Here is a 15,208-nt window from a genome sequence, read left to right as displayed (position 1 = left end):
ATAGGCCCTTAAATCCTGCTTTTACATTCATACACGAGTTATAATAATCAGATATATAATAAGACATTTTTACAAGTTCATAATTAACATTTTGAATGCAGGAGTACTAGTATTATCATATTATTATTAGTAGTAGCAGTATAAGTATTAGTATTATTATAGTATTATGAGTAAAATTTACAAAAATATCTACAGTAAGAAACTTGTTTGGCTTCTGTGACTGGTTTATTATTATATATGACATTGTTAGATTATTTATACTGATGCACCAGTGCTAGATAGTATTTTACTGCTGTAGCTGGTTGAGGAAAACTTACTTTTAACTACTATACTATATATGGTTTTTGATGTATTATAAATCTGTGATAATTAATGAAGAAATGTATTGTTTGTCATTTTTAATTTTAATTGAATTAATGTTTTAGGACTTTAATAAAACCATCTGAGAAGAGAGAAGAGGGAAACACTCTTAGGCCACAAGCCAAGAAGTTTGGTTTAATTTTTACAAATGCATTGTTTTTTATGTGGTTATCATAAATTGTTGAAAGTAAAATCTTAATCTGAAAAGTAAATAATAATTATAGCTGTGAAATCAATGTTGGAAAGTAAAAAGTACAACACTTCCCTCTAAAAGTTACTGGTTCAAGTAAAAAGTAACAGAAACAGGAAATCTGCCAACTTACCCATTTGCAGCGCAGCTGTGGAGCATAACTAAGAACATTTACTCGAATACTACCCTTGAGTACAATTTTGAGGTTCTTGTACAACACTTTATGAGTATTTTCTACAAATATTGTACTTTTTACTCCACTACATCTACTTGAGAACATTAGTTACAAATAATTTGGCATGTTCAGATTAAACAAAATATAATCTACAAAATTCACATGGCAAGTATATTAATTAGTCGAAATTCCGAGCTTCAATATTAAAATAATAAAGTGAAAATAGTTAAAATGCAATTATGTAAGATACATTATTCATAGTTGGACCTGTATGAAGAGTACTAATACTTTTTGGTACTTAAAATATATTTTGATGGTAATTTTTAGACACACAAAATTCTGAATGCATGAATTTTACTTGCAACAGGGTATTTCTACACCATGGCTACTTTCAGTTTAGTACAAGATCTGAATACTTTGTTCACACTGTGCATTTCCATAATGATGACTACTTTTTTTTTTTAATACATGATATATTTTTTAGTACTTTTATATGGGGATATATATATATGAAATATAGGCTACCTCAGGCTGTCATCAGCGCCATGATGCCACAATTATGAGCTTCAGCTACAAGTGTTCAAACAGAAAGTTGCACAGTCAGTACCCAAGAAACAGACAATTTATTATGACAGATAAGGAAGGACTAACACAGAGAGCCTCAGACGCGTAAATGTAGATTATAATCTGAATGAAGCGGTAATTGAAAGCGAGTACCCTCCACTTCAGGTGAGTTCAGACCTGTTCACACTGCATGATATTCTTCCTGATCTACCACAACTGCACACGCTGGAAAATTACACCATCATTAAAGTGCACTATAAGAAGTTATCTTAATTTATCTATTTCGCAATGATGTTAAAACAGGACAATAAAATAGAACAAGATAGGACAGAATGTAGGTAAAAAAAACTAACTCCAGTGGTGCGATGCAACTAAGTACATCTATTCAAGTACTGTACCTGAGTACAATTTTGAGCTTCCTGTACTTAACTTATATATGTAGTAAAGTATATCCATTTTATGTTACTTCATACTTCTACTCCATTACATTTCAGAGGCAAATATTGTACTACATTTATTTTAAACTTTATTTTTGAGTTACTTTGTACTCAGATTACTTACACAAACATAAATTAATGAAAAATTTCTGATGTATTTTGGGTTTTTACCACTCAACAGTATATAAAGTAATTTAAATTAGCTCCACCTTAACCAGCTGCAAAATGAGCCATTTTTTTCTGCACTTTTGGTCCCGTAAATATGCTTTAATGCTCATACTTTTGTACTTTTACTTGAGTAAAGTTGTGGATGTAGGACTTTTATTAGAAAAAAAGTATTTCAACACTGTGGTTTTGCTACTTTTACTTAAGTAAAATATCTGAGTACTTCTTTAACCACTGATAGACCTAACTTGAATTATATGTCAAACAAGTAAAATACAAATAACTTTTGTTGAAAATGCACAAGTGAAAATACAAAATCAGCTTCATATTTTACAAGTATTTTAACTGATCCTGCCATTCAACCCCTACCATTTAAATCCCGTTCTGTCAAACTTTTGGGTAAAAATACTGACTAACTCTTTAGTGACATTTTAATGATTTTTGGTGGGGACAGTAAACGACTCCAGAATTCAAGCTAAATTGAATTACGTGCAGGCTACCCTACATAAAGTACAACCCAAATTGTTGGGACATCGTGTAAGATGTAAATAAAAACAGAATGCAGTGATTTGAAAATCATTTTGATGGCATCATGGGTAACTGTCACATCTGTGAAGGCCGCATTAATGCTGAAAGGTACATACAGGCTTTGGAGCAACAGTTGTCATCCAGACACCTGTTTCAGAGATGCTGCTCTTTATTTTAGAAAGCTCAAATTCATTTTTTACATGTTACAACAGCATTGTTTTATTGTGAAAGTGTTCAGGTAGTAGACTGACCCGCCTGCAGTCCAGACCCGTCTCCCACTGAAAATGTGTGGTGTACTATGAAGCAAAAAATACGACAACGGAGACACCAGACTGTTGAGCAACTGAAGTCATATATCTAGTTAGAATGAGAAAGAATTTCACTTTCAAAACTTAAGCAATTAGTGCCCTGAGTTCCTAAACACTTATTGAGTGTTGTTGAAAGAAAATGTGATATAACACAGTGGTAAACATGCTCCTGTCAAAATTCTTTGGAACATGTTGCAGGCATCAAATTCAAAATGAGTGTGTATTTACAAAAACAAATCTAATTAGTTTGCACATTAAACATCTTGTCTCTGTACTATATTCAGTTGAATATAGGTCAAAAGGTTTTTGCAGATCATTGCATTTGGTTTTTATTTACATTTTACACAACTTCCCACCTTTTTTAAAATTGGGGTTGTATATGTATTTATTAGGGAGGCACAATATGAAATTTTCTCAGCGAACACCTAGCACCTATAATTACCTGCTTATCATTGTCGATACTGCGATAAATTGACATTTTTTAAATTCTAGAATGAAGTTTACATAACCTGTAATTCATGGACACCTGAGGGTAAGAAAGGCTAAGCAAATATATGACACCAAAAACAAAGAACAGTTCTGACTCTTCAAATTATTTGTTTAGTTTTAATTTCATCAAAACACTTCATACTCTGTCTTTATGGAGCATTTTGCCAAAGAATTCAATTCTCTCAAATCAGATATTAGTATCGGTGAATCTATGCCAGTACCGATATAGACTGATATAGCTGGATAAGCCTGATATTTATCACCTCTTTTTAGCATCACTTGTATTTCTTATATTGAGGGATGTGTAGCTTTACCAACTTATTAGTGTTTGTTATTTTGATAACAAAGCCACAGCATTTTTTGGTGGATTATTACTGATGTAATCTCCACCAGGGAAACAAATGAATTCAAATGTACCACCACACCCATGGGTGCTCTGGCTCCACAGGGTGTGCATGTGCCAGCTGGCATGTTGCATATGTGTGCAATTTGTTTGTTTGTTTTTTCGTCTTTCACCTTTGCCTTGCTGCTCTAGAGCCAACCTGATGGTTGATTTGAAGCAAGAGTTGTTTTCATTTGAAAGTTTGACTGTCTCATGAGTTTATGTTGCCCTCTAGTGGTGAATGTGTACATCTGTTGTGTATCAGTGAATATGAGAGTTCCTACATCTTTTCCTGTATCGAATTAAAGTACTTTTCAAGCATGTTCAAGGTGCTTTTTTAAGCTTTTCCAGCACCTTACAGCTGTAGTTAATTACATATTTATGCATGCTTATATATATATATATATATATATTTTTTTTTTCACAAAATGATTAGGCCCTGTTTGATTTCATCATTGTCTACATTTCATTGTAACTTATTTAGAACCAAATTGTTTCATGATAGAATACTATAGAGCAGTGACAAATTAAAGGAAAACACCCAAAAGTTTCATGTTTCAAAAAATTTCATGTTATGGAATCCTATATAACCTGGCTGAGCCCATATGAAATGATCACTGGTTAATAACTTCAATTTCAATAAAATAATCTTCAAATTTTTTCATTTTTTTCATTTTCAACCCAGAGCTGACTGAAACAGCAACCTCCCTTCATAGTGTCATCTGGTAGCCCATTGTTCAGATGGCACACATCAATAAATCAACAAACACTGACAGATCACACAAAGTGTAGGCGTACGTGTGTGAGTGAGACTCAAGCAGAATCGTCTTCATTTTGTGGAAAATGCAAAAGCAATTAGGTTCTCTCCAAATTATTTTATTATAATTTATTATTAAGGTATCGCAATAACAATTTCAACCACTTTATCCATAATCAAAGCACATAAAAAAATCAAGTATTTTCAAGGATTTCCAGCACTCATAGGAACGTGGAATACTGTAATCATAGTCAAAATTGACAAAGCGCATCATCTGCTGACTCGTCACCTTTAATCAGAACCATGGCAGTCAGGAAGAATGAGAATTAATTCTTTATTATTGCTTTCATAATCATGCTCATCACAATGTTTTTCAACTGGAATGAACATCGGTTATCATCTGAAATCCTGCGATCTTCACAAAATTAAGAACTACTGAGTGGTTTTCCAACATCTTAAGTGAGAGTTAAGAATACATCTTAAAAATGAGCTGTTGCTGAGTTAAAACACTGTCATAAAGATGTGGAACATGGAGTCATTTCCTACCATACACAAAAGGAAGTGGTTTATCTGGTTAGTCAAGTAAGTGCACTGCACACTAAAGATATATTAAGTATTTGTAATTTTCTAAAGTACATGATGTGAACATGTCAAAAAATAGGTCAAAGAGTACATACAGTATATAACAGAATATTTTCAGCACATTCCCACTGCTGTACTTTGGGAAAGAGGAGTGTAGATTGTCTCTAACATAAAGAAGTGCAAGAGGACAGTGAAGATGATGACTGAGACATGAAGACAGAGCTTGTCCCTTTTCCTACAGTATATGTTCTACACTGAAAAGTCTTAACTGGTGCGTGAGGAAAGAAAACGTTACTGACCACAATGTAAACCTACAACCGTCTGAATGTGTGTGTCTTCCATGCAGCGAAGGCCGCAGGGCTACTTTCAGTCTGGATCCACTACGAGTGTGTGGTGGACTAACAAATTCACAAAAGGGAAGCATGGAATTGAAAACAGAAACAAGTGGTCCCGCTGAAACTACAGGTGGGTGGAATGCAAGTCGGACGTGAGGCTTTCGGAACGCAAATGGTCACGTTTCAGACCTTTCAGAACGGCAGTAGCACAGAAGTATCATACTATGTGACAGGAAGCATGTTTGCTGAAGTGCATAGAGGGAAATCTGGGGGTAAAAAAAGGCTCAACGATTATATAAAAAGTATAAAAATGTCAAAGCATGTGCCCTGCACTACTTTCAGAAACGTCCTTCAAAAACTCCTTCATTCAGCAGTACAAATCTAAATCTCAAGAGCATAAAACACATTCAGTGGATAAATGACTCCATCTTAAAGCTCACTTCAAAGGCTTCTTTCACTTTGACCCACTTGGCTCCTGTATTACTCCTCTGAGTCAAAGGCAGTGGGCTCCAAACCGTCTGGGGGCCTCCGCTGGGAGTTGTGGGGCTGAGCCAAAGGAAAGCCCCTGAGCTTCTCTTGGAGGCTGCCCACGGTCAGCCTCATCTGGTCTTCAGCCCCCTGAAGAGATTTCAGCTCCATGGTGTAAAAGATGTACAGCAGAGAGGTGGTCAGCAGGATGGCGAAGCACAATCCGGCCAGCATGTAGAAGGAGGTACGAGGGAAAGGTTGTTCAGCTCCCAGAGCCAGCCAGGGCACAGCAGCGATGGCAAGCTCTAGAAACAGCAGAGCCAAACCCATCACGCCGGTGCGTGTTGCTGTGTAGCGCATCCGCTCAGCACAGTGCAAACCCACTTTCACTTCAGTACGGGCCTCTGTCACAATGTCAACCAGCTCAGCCACCTTCCCTGGTGATGTCAAACAGAGAAGAAACAAAGAGGATTAAAAAAAAATCTTGCAAAAGTTTGTGGTTGATTTCAACACAGGTGTCATGGGTGTGTTTAACACAACACAAGTCAGTTGAACAGAGAAGTGCTGAAACTAAGACTACAGGGCCCTCCACACCAAGAATTATAACTATAACTCAAAATAAAAATACACTATTTTAAAAATCATTCTAGCTCAAGTGGACAATGAAGTCCACACAACAACTATAAAGATGAGAGTGACGACTGTGACAGTGAATAAATGAACAAACGAAACATTGACAGCCAATCAAAATCCACACCAATTTATAGCCTAAAACTTATTAAACTCTTATATAACGTAATCATAGACTGCTGATTAATTATAAATATAAAAGGTCATTTTACCTGAAACACACAACCAAACAGTCTTTGGTGTTGATGGGGTCTCTGAAGTTCATCTGATCCACACTGATGTCCTCTTTGACGATTGTCAGGATACCATCAAATTGACGTTGGCTCATACAAAAGTTTATGAATAAAATTCATCTTCAAAAGACAACTCTTGTAACAGAGTGTTGGATTCTCCAAACTCCTTTTGTCTTTGAAGAATTTTGTGAACCCCCATCCTTCTGTTTTTTCCTGTTTTTCTGGGCAACATCCAGCAGCAACACGCCATCAATATCCATTTTGTAAGCTGCTGACACAGTTTGGAAAGTGCAGCGTGTACTTTGTGCCACTGTTTACAGGGCGTTATAATTCATCAGTGTGGATGCTCACATTGCTTTTGTTACACATAATGTTTTTGGTGTAGACAGCCCTTAAGGGCAGGTTCATACCATTACCCTCTTGGTGCAGTTTGTTTGGGTTGATGTGACTGTCAGACTCGAACTCTGGTGAGGACCAAACAACCGCTCTCTGGTCCGCCTCAAAAGGGTGATAACTGAGGCAATCTATCATCCTTGCATTGCAACCAGACCTTTAGGTGTGAGCCCATCTAAAGTTTACAGCCTTGCTCTTGGTTCTGCAAGGCTGTATTTATGCCCCACTTGGACTGGATTAACATCACAAAATTATAATAAGTTTTCACTGCGCTCCTTGTTCATGTAACTCATCATTCTTCTCATCATTCATCATAATTTTAACCATGATGATGATTAAATTACAGGATGTGGTCTGTACTGGACATAGATATTCTGAAGTATTAGCCAAAAGAGATGACCAGTACCTACCTGTAGCTGTCATTACAATGGCCCATTTGATCAATTTTTATGGGTCTCACTCCCTGATATCTTATTTTTTTCCCCTTGTCATATTGGCTCCCACACAGGCCTATATGATGATATCAACATTTTTTACCTTGAAAATATTTTTGAGTTCTTCCATTTTAAGAAGTCAAATTTCACGCTGACCTGATGAAAGTTTGTTTGTCTAAAAAACGGAGGTAGGGATGAGAAATGACCAGCATAAAGGCTCTGGATGGGATTAAAACTGACCTGCACAGGTAATGTTAGAATGATGCCACCTCCTCTTGAGACATTAATCCCATCTGAATAAGCCTTTAAGCATAGCAGTGCTTTGAGCTAAATGCTAACATCTGCATGCTAAAATGCTCAAAACAACATCAACATACTGATGTTTTAACTTGTGTAATGTTTCCATGTTCCACTTCTTAGTTTAGTGTGTTAGCATGGTAACATTTGGTAATGAGAACTAAACACAAAGCACAGCTGCAGCTAAAGGGAATGTCATTAATTTTGCAGGTATTTTGTCATAAACGAAGGAATTGGACAAGAAAATATTTTGACCTGATGATGGTGCTGGATGGATCCTCTGGGGATCACAAATGTGTGAACAAAATTTCATGACACTCCATCTGTAATTATATATTTCAGCCTGGTCATGGATCGACTGACACTGACATCATAAGAACCACCCCTGCTAATATTGCCAGTAAAAATACCTCCATCAAAGTCCCGATTCTTTGATTTCCTGTCACTTTCAGTCCCAGTAGGAGTGTGAGTCTCCAGCCTCAGTTCGGCCGTCAGAGCTTCATGGTCGGAGTACGGGAATGGATGGTCAGGGACAGAGCCTTTGGTGGTGGACATGAAATCACAATAAATGTCCGCTTTGGAAGAACCCTGGAAATTTAAAAAAAAAAAAAAAAGGGAATGTTGCTTCGGGAGTCAAAATACAAAACGTATTCATGTGATGACTTCAACATCTAAATTAAAGATAAACATACAGCAGATGTGATGACACAAGGCTCTCACCCACCTTGAACAGGATGTAGTCAATTCGAATTCCCTTCTCAAAGGGAACAAGCTCCTTTTTACTGATAAAAGGGTTGTCGGCTATAAGAGTTATACCATCCTCACATCCCTGCAACAGAGAATTATTTTTTAACATTTATTTAAAAATAAAAACAGGAAAATGCATTTTTTTTTAATCATTACAGCCTACTTCTAGTTTTCATAGTCCTGAGCATTACTTCTGTCAGTTATGATGACATTTTACTGACTAGCTTGATGCTTGAGATATGGAGCCACAATGACACTGCTGAATATAGCTTTACAGTTATGCAGAACTACATCCCCACCAAGTATACTTACTGAAGTTGTGCATGCAAGATGGTCATCTTGCTTTTACATTGTTTTAAACCTGTCTGACTGCTAGCCATCTGTGCTGTTGCAAAGATGGCTACCACTGTCATTGTGTCTCATATTTAACAATCAACCCTACAAAATGCAAAAAACAATTGTGGGTAATTTCTAAGAAATTACTATAACTTGATAATTACCACCTAGTTACCATGAAATAATGGGACTTGGAAATCAAAGTGTTACCCGGCATTCTTGTTACAACGTACATCGAATTTAGCGGTCTCTAAATAAGAGTCTCGGAGTCCAGTGGAAGTCCTCAGTAGTCTGTTGCCGAGGTCCTGAGGGTGCATGTTGAGGTCACCACCTAAAATCACCAGATCTGCTCCAGCAGAGGTGTGGCTAATAGCCATAGATAAACACATTATTACCAGTGACACAAGTTAACATCAAGATGAAACTTTGCTGTGTTTAAAAAGCATTTTGTTGGTAAGAATACTATCAGACACTTCATGTTGTGACAAACATCACTATCACGTCACAACAGGTGAGGTTCACCTGAGAAAAATATGCAAATATAAACCAATATAAACAAATTAAGCATGAGCCATATTCCACAGTATATTTGCAGAACAAACAAGCAAAGAGATATTACCGAACGAACTGCTGCAGCTCCCACGCCTGAACCACTCTGTGAGGTAGATAAGTATCCTTGTCTCTGGAGTACTCTGCATGCAGCTAAAATTAATACACAGGAACAGCAGCACTTTGATCAATAACTCTATATGATAAGTGAGCAAGGCTGAGAGCTGATGTTCGGAAACCTTACATGAGTAACATAGACGTTAGCAATCAGGCTGCCGATGTTTAGGATGGCCATCCCGACAGCTTTACCCCCAAACCAGTCCCCATGGTGAGCCTGAGTATGAGCAAAAAATACAAAAAGTCATGAGAGAAAAAGGAGATATGTTATTCTGCAAAGACTGGTTGTAGGTATCACATATCCATGAGGGTCAGGCCTGCGTGAGAATGGATCCTGACTAGATTGCTGACTTGTTAACTCTATAAGCGCCTAAGTACAGCCAGAGATCCGCTGATAGGTCTCTATTAATAATTCCCAGGTCAAGAATAAAAACCAGAGGAGATCTGGCCTTTGCAGTCAGTCTCTCTCGAGTCTGGAACAATCTGCTGTAGGAAATAGGGCAGCTAACTCTGTATCCCTGTTTAAAACTCTATCAAAAACAAATTATTTTAGAATTGCATTTTCTTAAATTGTTTTTATTTTCATCTGTTTAGTTGCTCTGTGTTGTTGCACCCTGCATCTCTTGAATAGAGTTACATGAATTAAGTTGTGAGAATACTTTTTGGTAAAATAATGCTAATTTCTTTATTAATGTTCACTTTCATCAATATTTGTATACAGTGTACAACACAAAACACAACGTTCTGAGTCTCAGACTTACCATGTAAGGATAACCATTCAGTGAGTAGCGATAAAGAAATGTGTCGTGGATTCTGTGTTTGGAGAAAATGGCCAGTCCACTGCCTATGACCCCACTGCAGAATGACAAGAAAAGTAACACATGAATAAAGGTTGTAAGTCTCATGCTAAACACCTGCTAGAGTTTTTAGACCATATTTGACACATGAGCATAAACAACTAGATGTTTATTATGTAAATACATAGTTATATATACATATGTAGATTGCCAAACAATTATTAGAACATTCTAGCTGGGTATTGTAGCTCATACAAATGAACTCAACCCACCAATTCAAAGCGTGCAGAGCATTTAATTCAAGCTGAAATGCTAAAACAGTGCAATGTTATTTAGTTTTATCACTTACATCTAACTAACAGACTATCTCCAACCCCTACAGTAACAGAAGAGATGTAAATGTACAACTCTGCTGGGAACTATGACAGATAAGTCCACTTTGCTTCATTGGCAGTTAGAAGGAGTAATTTGTTTTTCATTGCATCTGTGCAGTTTATCAGCTGTCCATGGCAACGATGGTGAACACCGCCTTAAAGGTATAGCTTCCTTATGACCTTAGGCAGAAAACATATTATGCTTAATTTTCAGATAACTACATCATACATGCTCAGACAAGCTTAATTTTTGGTTATTTGTTATGCTATGTATGTATATATGCAATTCAAAGATTTTGCCACATTTTCTTTCAAGCTAGTTTGGTCTGAATGTCTGGATTTGGCACAGTTATAAGACACTTGGGGTGGAGCTGTCTTGCAGGCATTTATTTTTTTTATCATTCTCTTTTAATTTTTCCATACTTATCTAGATCTGGAAACTACTTAACTCAAATTCCATACTTTTTCATACTGCGTAGGAAGTCTGACTAGGGCCCGATTATCGCTTAATCAAATAACTTACATCCCTCACCATCATAAGTAGGTGTTATCTGTAGTAGATGTGAGAACTTATCTACTTGAGTTGACATTTTTGTGAGCTGCAGAGAGGATTAGAGAGGTAGAACCTTTTATTAATCTCAGTCTTATGCCTTGGTATGGAGGTCAAGAACGAATTAAGCCTCAGAAGTTAATCCTTATAGGTAAGGCCTAAGCTTCTGTTAAATTTTTCATATGGATCTATGCCATGAAAGCACATTTTTCTGACACTAAGGCACTTCAGGAACCTTTTGAAGATACGACATCTTACTCATAAATTTTAATCACAGATTGGGTATGTTCAGAAAAGATTGCACAGCAATCTTGAGAGGAGAGTAAAAACATTTACCTTTTGAAGTAATGAGAGTGAGGATGACTACAGGCAAGTTTTTGTTTCAAGGAGAGGTAGTCTTTCTCACTCCATACCTGAAAAAAATCACTGTGTCACTGGAAATGTAGAATACCAGGCAATTATAATATTGTTAATATGAGTTTAAAAGAAGATTTATGGCAGAATAAACTAAATTTAACCAAACGTTTAAGCTGAAAAAATCTATTAGATTAGTGACTCTGCAACTTCACAACATTGTAAGATGGCTTCTACCAACCTCTTGCAGTAAGACAATATCATGCTCTTCCTTGCACAACAGATCTCCAATCATGGCATAGCGCTGAGGACAGTGTTTGCTGAGGTAGCGGATCCCCCTGAAAAAAAAAAAAGGATGGTCAGCATGTCCATGTCTGCATGTGTTTTTATACATGTATCAAGACATAAAACTGCATTAAGAAACACTGCAAACCACAGTCACTGACCAGCAGTTTAGGGAGAAGACCCGAACACTGACAGAGTCTGTGTTAGCCATGCTAGATCAGTGGATGTGATGATGGAGGGTCAGATCAGGTGAGATGACTGGGACAGCTTCTAATGTGACACACAAAAGTTATTGTTAGGCTAGACATCGATTTTTTTTTTTTTACATCTAACCACAAATAAACACATTAGGTCGAATGTCTGACAGCACAAAACCTTCCAGCATATTCTTATACACAGTCATAAAAACAGGATCTATCAACATGTTTTGCTATGGAAAAACAAACATACATTACTAAAGGACAGCTGAGGATTTTTGAAAATATCTTGAGGAGCTTCATACATACTGAATTTGTTGCCATGGCTGATCATTTTATTAATATGTAATTCAGCAAGGAAAAGCAATAAGATAGATGAAACTTGTAAACCAAGGGCAAATGCACACATATGAACTGACTTCATAAAATAAAAACTTTATAAACTGAAAAGACACACAATCATGAGTCTCAGAAATAAGAATATGCGGAAAAAGACATAAAAATAAGCATTAAAAACAGCAAAGCAAGCACCAAAAATGCAAACCAAGCAGATCACATCCTCCTGACTAGAGTTCAAGCTGTGGTCCTGAAACTGTTTTAATGAATCAGCAAATATCGCCATTTTTAACTGAAAAAATGTATACAAATCTTAATTGTAGAGCTTCAACAATTAATTAATGAGTGACATTTTATGGCCCAAACAACTAATTGAGGAATCAAGAAGACAGTAAGCAACAATGAAAACATTTGCTAGTTGCAGACCTACTTAACTGTTCCAGTGGAATACACTATTAGATATCAACAGATGTGTTAGGTGTAGTCTGAAAATAAGCTACTATGTTTTTTAAAAGTGTATTATGCAAGATCTTCCTAAAACAACAACAACAACAACAACAACAACAGTCGACTCATAAAATAACCCCTTTTAATCATCATTTATGATCCACTAGAAGAGTGTGGACAGAGCCTCTGCCCTCTTCCTCTGTTTTCTTATTTTCACAATACTTTGCTGTGTTCAAGCTGCTTTATGAACCCCAAATGTCAGTATTTGGCAACCTGAGAATTAGATTCAACAATCAACCATTTTTCAGGTGCTTTTACAAACAGCAACTAATAATTCCCGCATATTCTTCCTTTAAATAACATGTTATAGCTGAACCGCCCCTTGCAGGCCTCAGTGTGTCGTGCTGTGGGAAAATGATTTTTGAAAAAAGAGACAAAGTAAAGGGGGGATTGCATTCACTCGTTTCTCCTGGGAGTGAAACAAAACACGAGCCCCGAACAGAGTGCTGACAGGGCTTTGCTCTGTCTGGAGATCAAAAGGGGGAAGCAGCAATGCAGCGAAAAGAAACAAGGGGCTTTAGGAAACGGTTGTTTTGAACAGACAAAAGCAAACAACATAAATAAAATAAACAACTTCCTTGAAATGCTAAGACTAACTTTAGCCAATAGTTGTACAATGGATATCCCATTCAGGGAGGGATGCTGCATCTTTCCCAAAGGAGTGTACAGGAAGTAGATGCTGCAGCCAGGTAACAGTGGCATCGACAGTGGATTTCAGCCTCAAATGAATCTTGACTCATTAGCTATGTTTACATGCACAAAGTATTCTGGTGTTTGCCCTTATTCTGGAAAAGAAAATATTCCTACTAATCCATTTACATGCCCACTGAAAAATACCAGTCTTCTAATATTCCCATTTACATGCAGCTGTCCATACTCTAATTATGGACACTTCTTTCTGTCAAAATAGTATTTCTTCAAAGTTTTGGACTTGTTCGAGAGTCATTTAATGACCTTCTTGAAAAGGCATTGCAATATTTGTGCATATCCACAAACATGCTGATATAAAAAGTAATGCTTTAAAGCTGGCGTGTTTCTCCCTCAGACTATAAATTTGAGGATTTTCTTTTGGGCACACATCTCTACCCAAGTCCTACAAACAGTTGGCATGTTGGTTTGTACACAGCGCAGAACAGAAGAGGTTGTGTGCCACAAACCACAAACCCCAACTGAGTTGCACATTCTGAATTTGCTGTTTACATGACCAAAGAATGCTCCTAAAACCAGAATAATACCAGCGTACCCCACATGTCTAAATCAGAATATGTTCCAGTCAGAACAAGGCCAAATGCAGAATATCCAGTCGGGACATACTGTGTCAAATTCAGAATACTGCCATATTCTGAATACTGGTGGGAAACTAGTGTGCATGTAAACGTAAACACGGACACTCTGGGGGGTGAAATGTTGTCGGGTCATTACACTGCATGTGCCCTGGATCTTCCACTGCCAAATCACCCCAGATTAAGTTACATGTGACCCAAAATGCCCGATGTTGTCTGATGGTGTTCTGGCAAGAAAATGCAGAGGTAGAGTAACGTTAGCTCGTAGACAAGGAGGATAAAGTTTTAGCTAATGCAAATGCGTCGACAGCTACACTTGCTAGCCCCCTGAACGCTCCCTTAATGTGAATTTTGATGAAACCGTTGGAACACCGTCAGCGTCATTATCATATAACGTTAGCTAACGTTATAATATTCAGGCGTTAATCACTGCAGGTAAACGGTTAACGTTAGATAGCGTCGGTAGCTGTCAAACGGCTCTAGCTAGCAGTTTGGCTCGTCTCTGTAACTGTGAAGCCCTTTGTTGCCTTGTTACCCGAATGGTTTGTTCATTAACTAAAGTTAACGATCATTTAACTCACCTCGTGAACCTGTTGACGTCAGCTGCCCTTAACGTTTTTGTCAGTTTTGGCTTTGGACCCAAAACACTTCCTGGTTGCGTGCCAGCTAACTGTTATTGTAACCGAGTTAGACTACGCTGTACCATTACATAGTCGGTTGATCAGCATCTCAGACAACGAACACTAACTTGCTTGTATTCAGTCACTTCTTCCATTGCTACGTCCTTTCCCAGCCCGGCGTGAAGTCAGTTGGGATAAAAATATTTGTCATGATGACCTCCGGTTGTAGTTTTCTCTCAAAATAAAACAAGGACTTAAGTTGCATCTGTAATTCAGTGACAGCGGCGTGCGTATAGAGCAGTTTTTAATGGGAGTAATAGTAACTGTAAATACTGTATTGCAAAAGCTTTAAATAAGCAAATGCATTCCTTTTTTGTACAAAATCTTAATTTGGAGGATTTTCACCGGATACTCGTTTCCGCTTTGAGT

The 15,208-nt window shown here is 37.2% G+C and overlaps 1 protein-coding gene across 1 annotated transcript; it reads right to left on the bottom strand.

Annotated features, from left to right (window-relative positions):
• Window positions 1–4,841: 4,841 nt before the first annotated feature.
• smpd2b (sphingomyelin phosphodiesterase 2b) lies at window positions 4,842–14,996 on the bottom strand. Its single transcript, XM_084738372.1, has 11 exons — window positions 14,908–14,996; window positions 11,998–12,106; window positions 11,793–11,889; window positions 11,534–11,610; window positions 10,238–10,331; window positions 9,604–9,693; window positions 9,430–9,512; window positions 9,044–9,176; window positions 8,452–8,556; window positions 8,138–8,315; window positions 4,842–6,177 (listed from the first exon to the last, which is right to left on the bottom strand). Exons 2-11 carry the CDS (start codon window positions 12,045–12,047, stop codon window positions 5,753–5,755), a joined length of 1,332 nt encoding a protein of 443 aa, XP_084594498.1. The 5' UTR covers window positions 12,048–12,106; window positions 14,908–14,996; the 3' UTR covers window positions 4,842–5,752.
• Window positions 14,997–15,208: the final 212 nt, after the last annotated feature.

Source organism: Lutjanus erythropterus, chromosome 2 (genome assembly GCF_056507025.1).
Source record: "Lutjanus erythropterus isolate fLutEry1 chromosome 2, fLutEry1.hap2, whole genome shotgun sequence".
In the NCBI taxonomy this organism is placed as follows: Eukaryota; Metazoa; Chordata; class Actinopteri; order Lutjaniformes; family Lutjanidae; genus Lutjanus; species Lutjanus erythropterus.
The sequence above is the reverse complement of the archived record's forward strand: the minus strand, read 5'-3'. Positions and strand labels throughout refer to the sequence as shown.